This window comes from Lupinus angustifolius, chromosome LG01, assembly GCF_001865875.1.
Source record: "Lupinus angustifolius cultivar Tanjil chromosome LG01, LupAngTanjil_v1.0, whole genome shotgun sequence".
NCBI lineage: Eukaryota > Viridiplantae > Streptophyta > Magnoliopsida > Fabales > Fabaceae > Lupinus > Lupinus angustifolius.
In genome coordinates this window covers 27,486,858-27,499,823 of record NC_032009.1, presented here as the reverse complement: position 1 = coordinate 27,499,823, position 12,966 = coordinate 27,486,858, and the positions used below count along the sequence as shown (strand labels likewise).

The 12,966-nt window shown below is 34.9% G+C and overlaps 2 protein-coding genes across 3 annotated transcripts; one reads left to right on the top strand and one right to left on the bottom strand.

Moving 5' to 3' along the window:
• LOC109359355 (acyl-coenzyme A oxidase 2, peroxisomal-like) lies at nucleotides 2,428–7,670 on the top strand. Its single transcript, XM_019603990.1, has 7 exons — nucleotides 2,428–2,921; nucleotides 3,261–3,376; nucleotides 4,266–5,146; nucleotides 5,806–5,985; nucleotides 6,076–6,242; nucleotides 6,328–6,451; nucleotides 7,240–7,670. Exons 1-7 carry the CDS (start codon nucleotides 2,494–2,496, stop codon nucleotides 7,396–7,398), a joined length of 2,055 nt encoding a protein of 684 aa, XP_019459535.1. The 5' UTR covers nucleotides 2,428–2,493; the 3' UTR covers nucleotides 7,399–7,670.
• LOC109359341 lies at nucleotides 7,579–12,156 on the bottom strand. 2 transcript variants are annotated; one of them, XM_019603977.1, is made up of 6 exons: nucleotides 10,899–12,156; nucleotides 10,522–10,868; nucleotides 10,304–10,381; nucleotides 9,392–9,597; nucleotides 8,780–9,003; nucleotides 7,579–8,648 (listed from the first exon to the last, which is right to left on the bottom strand). In XM_019603977.1, exons 1-6 carry the CDS (start codon nucleotides 11,540–11,542, stop codon nucleotides 7,985–7,987), a joined length of 2,163 nt encoding a protein of 720 aa, XP_019459522.1. In that variant the 5' UTR covers nucleotides 11,543–12,156; the 3' UTR covers nucleotides 7,579–7,984. The 2 variants fall into 2 exon arrangements, with proteins under 2 accessions (XP_019459522.1, XP_019459514.1); XM_019603969.1 differs by having other exon boundaries at nucleotides 10,522–12,156.

Sequence of the window (12,966 nt, the reverse complement as noted above, 5' to 3'; positions counted from 1 at the left end):
GCTCATTCCACATTGCTTTCTTACATATAATTGATGTTTATAATGTGGTTAAACTATAGCTCTGATCACATTAAAACATACGGGTAGATGTGTCAATCAACTAATTAACGAATGATTAGTTAGGAAAATTGACCCAATATTTAAACAAGGAGGTCGGAAAGGGGAGCATATATCTTGTCTCTTGAAGTGTATTACTATGTGTCACTTTTTGATCAAAAATATATATTTAAATTAAAAGTTTAATAATTAAATTATTTTTAATCAATTATAACAATTGTCATATGTAATGATATATTTTTAGGGACAGAAGATATGATTATTTTCAAAACTTATCTACAAAGTTAATTTTTTTGTACTATCAAATATATTTTATCATAATAAATTAATATTTTTCGTGATTTTTTTTTGTACTAACAGGACATTACATCACAATTAGACCAATACATTGTTGTTACCAAGTTAATTAAGAAGCTTTTGATCCTATCTGTAATCATAGGCGCCAAGTCACTATCGCTTTAATTGCTTTCAAGCCAAGTAATTTATGCATCATATCAAAGAGATGTCGTATCACCATCAGGTGTTTGTGGAAAAACTTTAGAAAATAGATTTTGTCTTTATAATGAATAAAATATTAACAAATGAAAAATTTAATCTTAATTAAATTTAGTGATAAATAGTGTGAAGTAATGATATTAATATCATACTATTTTCTATGGGTCAAAATACTTTCCTAATTTAAGTAGTAGTTTATTAATTAAAGAGATATTAATATATATATATATATATATATATATATATATATTTACTATATATATAAAGGCAAAATATGATATAACTATTACCATGATGTAATTTTACTTCCCTATTTTGCCCTCAACAATTTTTAATTTTTACAAAAAATCATATAATTATATGTAATCAACATATTAACCACATTTTTCACTTTAATTGAACATTATAATACAACAAAAAATATAATATAAAGTAAGATATTCTAATTCTCCAAATAAAATATATAAAATATAAATATTTGACATCATAAAAGTAAGAATGTAGGTCGGTAGTGCCTATCACCATACTAAGGATGCAAACACTAATAATGTAAGAGTTTGTTACACTGTCAATATATCATTCATCATTTATATTTAATCACTATTTACTTTTAAATTTAAATAATAAATGAAAGATGAATGACTCAATGCGTATATATCCTTACATTCACATTGCATAGATATATAGATTCGTTATTCTAGGGAAAAGTGCATAAAACTCATATAAACTTTGAGAAAAAGATGTATGCACCGATAATGTACAAGATTTATATACTGTCATTATATCATCCACCATTGATATTTAATTATTGTTGAGTTTTCAAAAAAAGTAATCCAAATAAAGGTAGATGATAGTGTGCATGTGTGTAAACCTTACACCGTCAGTGTACAGATTTTACACTCATAAACTTTATATCGTTCGAAAGTAGCCATCATGATAATTATTATTTCTTACTAATTACTCTTAAATTTTATTAGTTTATGAAAATGGTTTATGTATAAGTTTATTATTAAATTTAATGACCCAACAAAGGAATCACATCAAATGTACTCACAAGAATAACAATATAACAATTGAGGTTAGTGAATATTGATATCTGAATGAAATCATCATCAAAATACAAAATTGATTGAGAAGAATATAAATCAATTTATAATTAAAAGTGATTAATAAAATAATATTTGTATATATTAAAATAAAATAAAATAAAATAACAAATATACAATAAACGTGATTAAAAGGAAATGTGAATACTAGAATTTTTCATTTCTATTAATTTAATATTATCTTTATGGATGAACCAATTTTACAAATAGTTAAAGTTTAATGAATAATTAAGAAGAAAAAATAGTTTATGAAATTAATTGCAAATGACATAAAATTGATGATGTTTTTATGCACTTTTCCCACTATTTTATAATAAACTTAAATGTTATTAATTCCAATATAAAGTAAGTATAAAAATAATGAAAATAAAGTAAGTATAAAAATAATGAAAATAAAGTATTTTCTACTATTGTAAATACTATATTTCCTTAAGTCTATTTGATGTTTAACATATATCTTATTTATCTTTTTATAATATATTCTAAAATGAAAAAATGAAATTTTTTTGAAGAAACCGAAATAAGAGAGAACATCAATTTCTTTAATAACATATCATGTTACAAACAAGTGAGATTCAATCTTCAAAATTTTACTATTCTACTTTGAAAAGCATGAAATTTTCCATAGACAAACCAATTTTCATCCATATGATAAGATACAGTTTTAATGATATTTTGACCAGTTTAATCATTCTGATCTCAAGATAAAACCAGCTTATAGAGTCGGCGATACCAAAAACAATCAATTTTGACGTGTTAGCTTAAATATCCCCACGAAACACCATAACTTAATTCCATTTCACACCAAACCCAAATCCTCTCCATACTACAAAAAATGCAAACCCCAACACCAAACCCCGAAGCAGAGAGGCGAATCAGGAACCTAACCCAACACCTAAACCCTCTTCCACGCCAACTCCTCTCCGCCACGAACCACCACTTAGCCATAGAACCATGCGCCGCAAAAACGAAGCTGAACGTGGACACGTCATCGCTATCTTCTTACATGAGTGGAAAACACAAGGACATACAAGAAAAAGTGATCAACTACTTCAACGCAAACCCACACCTTCAAACCCCAATTGAGATATCAAAAGACGATCATCGCGAACTATGCATGAAACAACTTGTGGGTCTTGTTAAAGATGCTGGGTTTAGGCCTTTAAATTACGTACTTCACGATCCCTCTACCTATTTTGCTATATTGGAAGCGGTTGGTAGTTATGATATGTCACTATCGGTTAAGATGGGTGTGCAGTATAGGTTGGTGCTTTTATTTTTTCTGCTTAATTTTTGCAACTTGGTATGTTTTTTTTTACTTTCCGAGTTTGGCGCAACGGTTGTTGCTTAGTGACTCTGATGTCACTTGTTCAAATTCTAGAAACAACCTCTCCACTTTCAGGGGTAAGACTCTTTACATCTATCCTCTCAATCCCATTGAGTGGGAGTCTCGTGCACCGAGTCTTCGATGCAACAGTAAGGTTGTGTGTATTTTGACCTGGGTTATTTTTCCAAATCTCGGAAACAGTTTCTTTGATATATCTACCTCCTCGGAGCCCTTATACATTTGTTCATTTTTTTAATTTACCGTGTGTATTGTAGTTTATGGGGTGGCTCTGTTTTGAATTTGGGAACTCAGAAGCATAAGGATAAGTACTTTGATGGCATTAATAACTTGGACTACCCGGGTTGTTTTGCTATGACCGAGCTTCACCATGGTAAGTAATATCGTATTCACTATGCTTTTACTTGCATTGGGCTTTATTTCTTTGCTGGGTAGTTTTAAGAATTTGCCACTGCTCCATTTTTTTTATTGTAAATGTAAACTTTATTTTGTCACTATCATGTATCAGTTAGTCTAGATGGTCATCTATAATTATACAATTATTGGAAGGATGTTGAAACGGTAAGGTTGTTGCTTGGTGAACATAAGGTCACAGGTTCAAATCTTGGAAACAACCTCTTTGCTTGCAGGGGTAAGACTGGGCTGCATACATCTACCCTTCTCAGACCCCACTTAGTGGGAGCCTCGTGCACTACCTTTTTTTATTGGAAGGATGTTGAAACTTGAAATGATACTAGAGAAATATATTCATTAGAGTAGGGATTTTATATTGCAGGAATGTTTGGAATAGTTTACAGAGAGCTTATCTGGGTTTATGAGAACAGGTTATAAAAATGACATATGGCTTCTTTTAAACTTATTTCATTAAGATTACGCCAGAAGCTTATGAGAATAAGCTCTTTTTTCACTTAGTTCAAAAACAACAAAAAAACTTATTGAATAAGCACTTAATTATGTTGTTTATCTAAAAGCGCCCTGCATGTTACTGAGTCATGCATATCATCATCATCTAAGAATATCAATCTTTGTTGTAGCCTTTTAGCCCCTTGGCCTTACCAATAAAAAAACACTCTTTGATCATGTTCCAGTGACCTTTGTTTTATCCTGTCATTTGTTTATCTTCCATTCCCAACTTCCCTTTGTGTTTAGGGCTTCTTTCTTAAAAATAATTATATTTTCTTTGTTCTCAAGCATGCTAACTACTATATAGCACTGTCCTAGCTATACATTTCTAACATGCTTACTTTTTTGGTGCTCAAAAGGTTCAAATGTGCAGGGCCTTCAAACTGTTGCCACCTTTGATCCAATCACTGATGAATTTATCATTGATACGCCTAACGATGGTGCCATCAAATGGTGGATTGGCAATGCTGCATTGCATGGAAAGTTTGCCACTGTTTTTGCCAGGTTGAAGTTACCCAATTATGACACAAAAGGAGTTTCTGATATGGGTGTCCATGCTTTCATAGTTCCAATAAGAGATATGGAGACCCATCAACCACTTCCTGGAATTGAGATACAAGATTGTGGTCATAAAGTTGGCCTCAATGGTGTGGATAATGGAGCATTGAGATTCCGATCTGTAAGAATCCCCCGAGATAATCTTCTTAACCGTTTCGGAGATGTCTCCCGTGATGGGAAGTACACAAGTACCCTTCCTTCTGAAAATAAACGGTTTGCTGCAACTCTAGGGGAACTTGTAGGTGGAAGGGTTGGCCTTGCATATTCTTCGGTTAGTGTCCTGAAGGTTGCTGCTACAATTGCCATTCGATATTCTCTACTTCGTCAGCAATTTGGACCTCTAAACCAACCTGAAGTCAGAATTCTTGATTACCAGTCTCAACAGCATAAGCTAATGCCAATGTTGGCTTCAACTTATGCATTTCATTTCGCCACTACAAATTTACTGGACAAGTACTCTGAAATGAAGAAAACTCATAATGAAGAGTTAGTTGCAGATGTCCATGCTCTTTCAGCAGGTCTAAAGGCTTATGTGACATCATATACTGCAAAATCACTGAGCATCTGTAGGGAAGCATGTGGAGGCCATGGTTATGCTGCTGTTAATCGGTTTGGTAGCTTGAGGAATGATCATGATATTTTTCAGACATTTGAAGGAGACAACACGGTTCTTCTTCAGCAGGTTACTACCTATAAGCCCACATATATCACCTCTGATAGAGACTTTTATAGCCATCCTTTTGGCATGTTATTATTTTATTACCACAATAATATAGGAAAGAAGGGCCTCCAAATTCAGTCATGAATCTGTGACTAATATTTCTATCTTCTAAACCATAATGTAGACTGTAGAAACTAGTATACCAATCAGCAGTGAGATTCAATACAAATAGCAGTACAATAGAAAGCTGCAATTGGCTAGCCCTTAATTTGGTTCAAGATGCCCCTTTAACCTTGATCTATCAGTCTTCTTCCCTCCTGTATAACCGAGGTGCATTGCCTATTATTTCCATTTGTCTAAGATTAGCTATTAGTAAAACTTCTTTTGGTCTTGCTTTTGATAATCTCCAAATGAAAAACCAAGCTATTCTGTTATAGGAATGAATTAAATGGGTTGATTGGTGGTACATGGATACATTTGCATCATTGCTTGCATATTTGATCATATTTAGGATCACAGGAAATCATTTCTTCCTGTTTGGTGGCAGCCGACAACTTTAACTTTACAGATTTAGGATGTGGGTTATGTTTTGTTTTCTGCATTATCGGTTATCCTTCGGTTCTTGTATTCTTTTACTGGAAGCAAAGTTATAGTTTTGAAAATTTCCTTTACAACTGAAGGTTGCAGGTGATCTTTTAAAACAATATCATGGAAAGTTCAAAGGAGGGACTCTTGCAGTGACATGGAGCTACTTGAGGGAATCCATGAATTCATATCTGTCACAGCCAAATCCAGTTACTGCTCGGTGGGAAGGTGAAGACCATTTACGAAATCCTAAATTTCAGTTGGATGCTTTCAGAGTGAGTTTCATCTCAGTTTCCTTACTACATACAATCTTCATATTTGCTAGCATGAACGAATCAATAGTTTATTCTGTTTTTCATTTCCAGTACCGGACATCTAGGTTACTTCATAGTGTTGCTCTACGATTTCGAAAGCATGCTAAATCTCTTGGGACCTTTGGAGCATGGAATAGATGCTTAAATCACCTTTTGACCCTTGCAGAGTCACATATTGAGTCAGTCATCCTTGCTAAATTCATTGAAGCGGTGCAGAGGTGCTTCCTAGTTTCTAGTGTTTATTTTTCTCCTTTATTTCCATTATATTGTGTCCAATTTTAACTTGGTCTATTTCTATACCAGCTGTCCTGATCCAAGCTCCCAAGCTGCTCTGAAACTAGTCTGTGATCTTTATGCTCTGGATCGAATATGGAAAGACATTGGAACCTACCGTAATGTTGACTATGTGGCTCCCAACAAAGCCAAGGTATAAAAATACTATGAGCTGACTTTTAATTTTCCTGACAGCTCACAAACCTTTACTTGCCGATGGGCTAGTAGCTACCAATGAGGGGACAATTCTGAAAAAGAAAAAAATAACCCCTTGCTAGCAACACCAGGGTATTATAACCTTGCTAGTTTTTTTAATAGTAAAAACCTGGATAGGTGCTGGGTCAGGTAGGGACAGTTTTGATGGCTATTATAAAGAATCTGGATAAACTTGCACATGTATCATAACCTTGAACGACATATTTGTCCAAGGGGAGAGAGACACTCATAAAATAGTTATATGGCACTCAACAAAAAAACAATTTCTGTTTGAACATTTCCTACCTATGGAAAGTTCCAAGTTTGATAGAAATAAGATTGAGGAAAATATTATGAAATGGAAATTCCATTTTCATACACTGTTTCCCCCCTCCCCCCCTCTCCACAAACCATATTGATTATGATCATGAGTTGGCTTTTCACAACATTGGTTTTGGAAATCATTTTTAATCGTAAGAAAACGGCTAGCAGAATTACCGGGTCTATCTTGAGATGAGGATCGATATGCTTGTACCTTGGCACCCTGCTGTTAGTAATTTTAGCTACGCTTCCACTTTCATCATCTCACATGTGTGTAGTTTTCACTGTTTGAGTACGTTTTGTTTTACTTGATTTTCTTGACACCTCCACTCTGGTTCTGTCACATAAGTAGATGTGATGTATATCTAGCTTTTTTAAATATTGAATTTTAATATTGTGGAGAATTGAAGTTTTTCCATTTCATAGGCAATCCACAAACTCTCGGAGTATCTGAGTTTCCAAGTGAGGAACATTGCAGGGGAACTTGTTGATGCATTCGATCTTCCGGAACATGTTACGCAGGCCCCTATTGCCATGCAGTCAGAAGCTTACTCAAAGTACACACAATATGTCGGATTCCAATAAAATGGACAGAAAGAAGATACACGTGTTGGGAGAAATTAACATGGAAAATGATTTTCACCACAACCCAGTAATAGACCCCAGATCACAGATTACATCAATGGCTAGAACCATAGATGAAATACAAGACTTCAGTAAAATGCTAAATACTAGTATTTGTCAACAAGTGTATTCTAATTTTTTGTCTTTTGGGAAGCTTTGAAGATGTATGCTTTTATACTGAATGGTAACTTTTGCTCAGATTAAGCATAAAATATAATAACGTTCATTTCTTAGCAAGCATAGTTATTATTATTTCCCTTTATGATGGAATTTAACCACACCAAGAATAATGAGAATTAACCGATTGACTTATGCTTAATCATGCCAATGGGAAATAACTGGCCAAAAAGATTGTTAATGAAAGACTTTTGAAACCACTACTAAATAAGTATAACCACAATGCACTAGTCTTTGGTAGTCATCATAGAATTGACTGAAAACTCATTTGCAGACACTTCACTTGTCATGTAACAAATTTCTTTCTACCAACAAAGACCATGTTTTTTTACAATATTTTTGGTGTCTTTCAAACATGTATTTTTTAGGATTAAATTTTTTCGGCCCTGATAATTCTGCAATTATGATAAGCAATTTGGGCTGCTTCACTTTTTTGCCTGATATCTTCATACATCTTCAATGATGCCTCGGAAAATTTGGTTAGTCGATCAAGAACCTTGGTTAAACTTGCATGTATGCAGCACAAATTTGCGGATTCATCTTCATTGTCATCATAAGTGTTGCCCTCAGTTTCTGCAGGAGCAGAATTAGCAGAATTCTGTTGTTTAAGAAGTTGATCATTTTGCTTCTCCATCAGATGGCGTAGATCAAACAAGAAGTTTCCGATTGCTTGACTTAGTTCCTCAGAGGGCAAGGCCTTGATGCCAGCAGACCAATCACGACAAATAACAAATATAGGCGGTGCGAGAGCTCGGCGAGGGGAGAATGGCCTTCTGCTCCTGGATCGTTCCCTTGGTTGCAGTATACAGTTCTGCAGCCACCCATTGAGAGCCTCCACGTATGAAGTGAGGCTGTTTATCCAGTTAGCAAAGCTCAGGCCAAAGAACTCAATTTCTTCTTGCAGCTGAGTCATTATCTCTCTCCGCGCTTCTCCTTGCAAGGTTCCTCTTGAGTTCCTTGAATGATATGCCAAGGAGATGGTGATGTACTGTGCATGATGACATTCAAGCATGGCCTTCCACATCCTGATCAATCTGCACAAGTAACAGTTTCTTGAGCCAATAGTTAAAATTTTAATAGTCAAATGCCGAGTGTTGTGGTTTAAATGTAAGAAACAGATAGTAAAACTTGAAGGTAACATAAATATAAAACCCAGAACCCTTACCCTTCAGTTAATTCTGAAAGTTGTGGGTACAACTCTTCATCCCTCATTCTCTCAATTCGTTTCGATATTGAATCAACAGAGTAAATAGCCACTTTTATCCGTGAATGCAGATCCTTCACAAGTGATCGGGTTTTGTCAATTATTTGAGTTCCTTGATCTTTTGCAAATTGCTGTCTAAGCTGGACACATTTTCGATCATAGTCCTTCCTGATGGATTCACTTGCCTGCAGATAGTACGGTCCAGTTACCTTGATGGTTCACAAATTTAAATTACTCGAGATGCATCACATACTTTTGTTGTTGACAAACAGAATTAACCCCTAGCATTACAATTAAAGCAGAAAAGCATCGGAAAAATACTAAGATTTAATCAAAATTGGATGGAAAAATTCTCAATACCACTTCCGTAGTGGAATATTTAAGAGATATAGATAATAACAAATAAGCTCTGAAACACATATTAGAACAGCATATGAACACTATCGTGGTTGTGTATTTTAAAAAAGTTGAGGCATTCAGTAAACAAGAATCCTAAGTGCTAAGTGTGATCTTAATTTCTCATACATCCATCTTAAAACTTCAAAAAAATAGTTTTTTTGCAACTTGTACTACCTTTATTTCATCATAAAGTTTTCGCTCCCATGCATACAGTCTGTCTAGGGTGGAGGAATGGCTTCCAGCAATCATGCAGAATTCTTCCACAAAGTCACTTCCACTATCATCAACATCTTCCTTTGATTTTGTAGGCAAAGCATTCCGGGAGGAGGAGGATCGAGAAGATGCTGTCCGTCTCCAACTAATAACTTTTTGTACAGGTTCTACAGAGTACAGAAAATGGAGACAAATTAGTCCATCCTAAATATTCACCTCTCGAGTATCAAAGCTACAACAGGCAAATGAGACAGCGAAGTATGGTTAAAGATTAAAATTAAAGGTTAAACACTAACTAATAAATTTGGCAAAAAACGATACGTTGTTGCTCAAGCTAAGGAACCTGCAGGTAGCCTAGATTGCACCAAATAATACAATATGACTCTTTATTTTCTAATCCATTACAAGTTAAAACCTCATGACAACATAGCTCAGCTTTACCATAAAGGTAAAACCATTATTTAATCCTAACTCTATGAAGTATGAACTGGAGGAGACAATCCAGCTAACTGCATGTTGTTGCAAACAAGAATTACCTTAAACCAAATAGGAAAAAAACAGTTTTTGTTCCCAAACATAAGAAATTCAGAGTATTATAGCTAATAGAAAGTTATATCTATTAGCAATAGCAGCTCAAAATTTAAAGCTTGTACCTTATCCAGTACAGTTTCAATCCATGCCAAGTAAAGGCATTTGTTATAAGAGTTAATGAAGTATCTAGAGACCTTTCATAGAGTAATAAGCCGAGATCAAAGTAAAATGGTAAACCCAAACTATCAAGTATGTAATGTTTCATGGCTATACAAATCACTGAGATGTCAATAAGTTAGTGAATTGATCAGCGTCTATTTACAGAATTGAGCTAAAACTTACCTTGGGAAACAGGTGTCGCCTTTCGACCGCAACAAACAGGCTGGACAGCCGTAAACACAGCCATGGAAGATGACTTCCCTATTAAAATAAGCCCGAAGGAGATTAGCAATTAGACTTAACTAAAAGAAATGCCTAACAAGCTAAATGTTGCACTTTTACATATAAAAAATCATATTAAGTGCAGTATCAGGAAAATAAATTGACAAACAAGAAATTACCTTTTGCCTCTGAATATCCAACCTTGATTTTGTTTGCCTCTAACAGTCTCGAGACTTCCCTACCCGATTCAGAAGCTCGAATGAACCGGTGCTCAATATCCTTTATGCTAGAGATAAAATCTTTAGCCCTGTGTGTAATGAACTCTGAAGGATCCTCTCTTTCTGTGCACACATCTTTCCCAGCTATGTTCTTCTCCCCCTTTGAACCGGATGTTCCAACAGCACCCTTCTCGGCTACAGTCTCCTTTATAACACCTCCATTACTTGGTAACTCTAGCTCTCTCACTTCACCAACAACCATTTGTTTGCAACCTTCGCCAACTCCTCTTGAAGTAATTGAATGAGCAGAACAGTGCACATGAGGGCTGCTACACTCATTTCCTATAGCAGAACCACAGAAGTTTCTACTAAACTTTTCATCCAGGTTGGGTTTCATCATGCAATTTCCATCTGAATCAACTTCTAACCATTGATCCTTGCACTCTCTAAAATCACTAATCGGCGCTGCGAACCTGAAGCTCTCACTATCATCCCCTGGTTCAAAGTAATCCCAAGATGCACCTGACTCAGGAGGGGGTGGAGGCATAGAAAACACAGTGGACTCATCATCCAAATAATTGTTGTTACCACAAGCATTGATTGTAACAGTCACAGAAGTGTTACCCCCAGATTTCATGTAACTTATAGTAGACACAGAAGGTGAAAGATGAACCTCATGGTTCAAGGGTGACTCAGAAACTTCAACTTCAGCTTCAGCAACATGTGAAGGTGGTGATGATGGAGAAGGGTAACTAGTTTGAGAAGGGGTTTTATCAGAAATTGACAGAGAAGACTCCATCAATATCTCACCCTCAGAATATCTCCTAAGAGCAATGCCAACATTTCTAAGAGAGTGAATGTAAGAAACATGGGAAGCTGCTAAAGCATATCTAGAATCAATAGTCACCTTGATAAATCTCTTTCTTTCTCTACACAGACACAAAGCTTCATTCTTTTCATCTTTTGAGTTCGTAGCACCCATTTTTCATGAAAAAACCAAAACCCCTTTACCAGATTATATCCATTCACTAAGCATTCAACAAGAACAAAAACTAAAAAAAACAATTTTTATACCCAATTCCTTACTTAACAATGCAAAGTCCAATTTTTTATCACACCCCAGTTGAAGAAAGAGGTGAAAGAAATGGAGGAAACTTAAAACTTCATAAACCTTAAAGTTGGTAGCAGGAAGAACAACACCTCATTGGTAAAAATCAAAGCTTTATGGTTCAGAGTGTGGCTAAGATAGTAACCGTTAACACCCAAGTTGCATGATGATGCAGGAAGTGTGAAAAGGACAAGACCCTTTTACTAAGGAAAGGGAAAACAATGAGGGTAGGTAGGAGTCATCAAATCACAGCCATTAAGAGAAAAATGAGGCTTTATTTTCTTCTGCTGTGGGTTTTGGTTCTTGTTGAGTGTGCATAGTAAAACCTTGATGCAGAGATGGTGTGGGCAAATGAGAAATAAGGAGGGATGGGGAAAAAGTAAGGAAAGAGAAAGAGACAAGGAAAGAAATACAGTGAAAACGTGAACTCCTTCGAGTAACCAAAAATCTGCAACCGTTTATTACTTACTTATTAGTCAACCTCGTTTTGTGTGTATGTATTTTTTCTAAGATCGAGGTGTGCTTTGTCCAATATGCAGAAATGTAAGGATCCTCATAGGGTGTTACTATGTTGTGTTATTCTTGCTAGTAATCCCAAACATGATAATTTTTCTACAAATCAAAATTTATATTTCTTTTATGTATTTAAAAAAATAGAGTGATGATCAACTTACTACAAGAGTACAATTTTTAAATTTATTCCTCATCTCAAAAGAGTAACTTCCTCTTGGAGTAAGTGAAGTCTTACTAAAAAAATCATATAAATGGCTTAGATTTGTCACATGGTTGGCAGAGTAATATTTTTATATTCATAGTTACACTAAGATATAAATTTGATATGTGATTATCAAAGATAATATTGATTCATGATATACAAAAGGAAATAATCATTAAATCGGTGTTGATAAAACCGTACCGTACTGGTCGGGTCGGTTCAACCGGAAAATCGGTGAACCGAACCCCTAACCAGTATAAGACGGTTGTTGTACCAGATATGCACCAGATCTGTGTAAGAGAGGGAGAGGGAGAGGGACGGAGGGGGGGAGAGAGAGGGAGAGGGAGAGAGAGAAAGTAAAAGATTTTTAAATATGAGAAAATATATATACTCATAAAATATAAATATAATCAGACATATCCGGTTTAACCAATATGCTGTTTAATTACTGAACCATTATACAAATATCCTGACCGGTTTGATAACCGGTGCGCTTTTAATAATAATGCTTTTTATGCCAAATCGTCAATGCTCAAGCACTTTTTTAAGTAACTTACCCCTACATATAATGTTTAACATACGC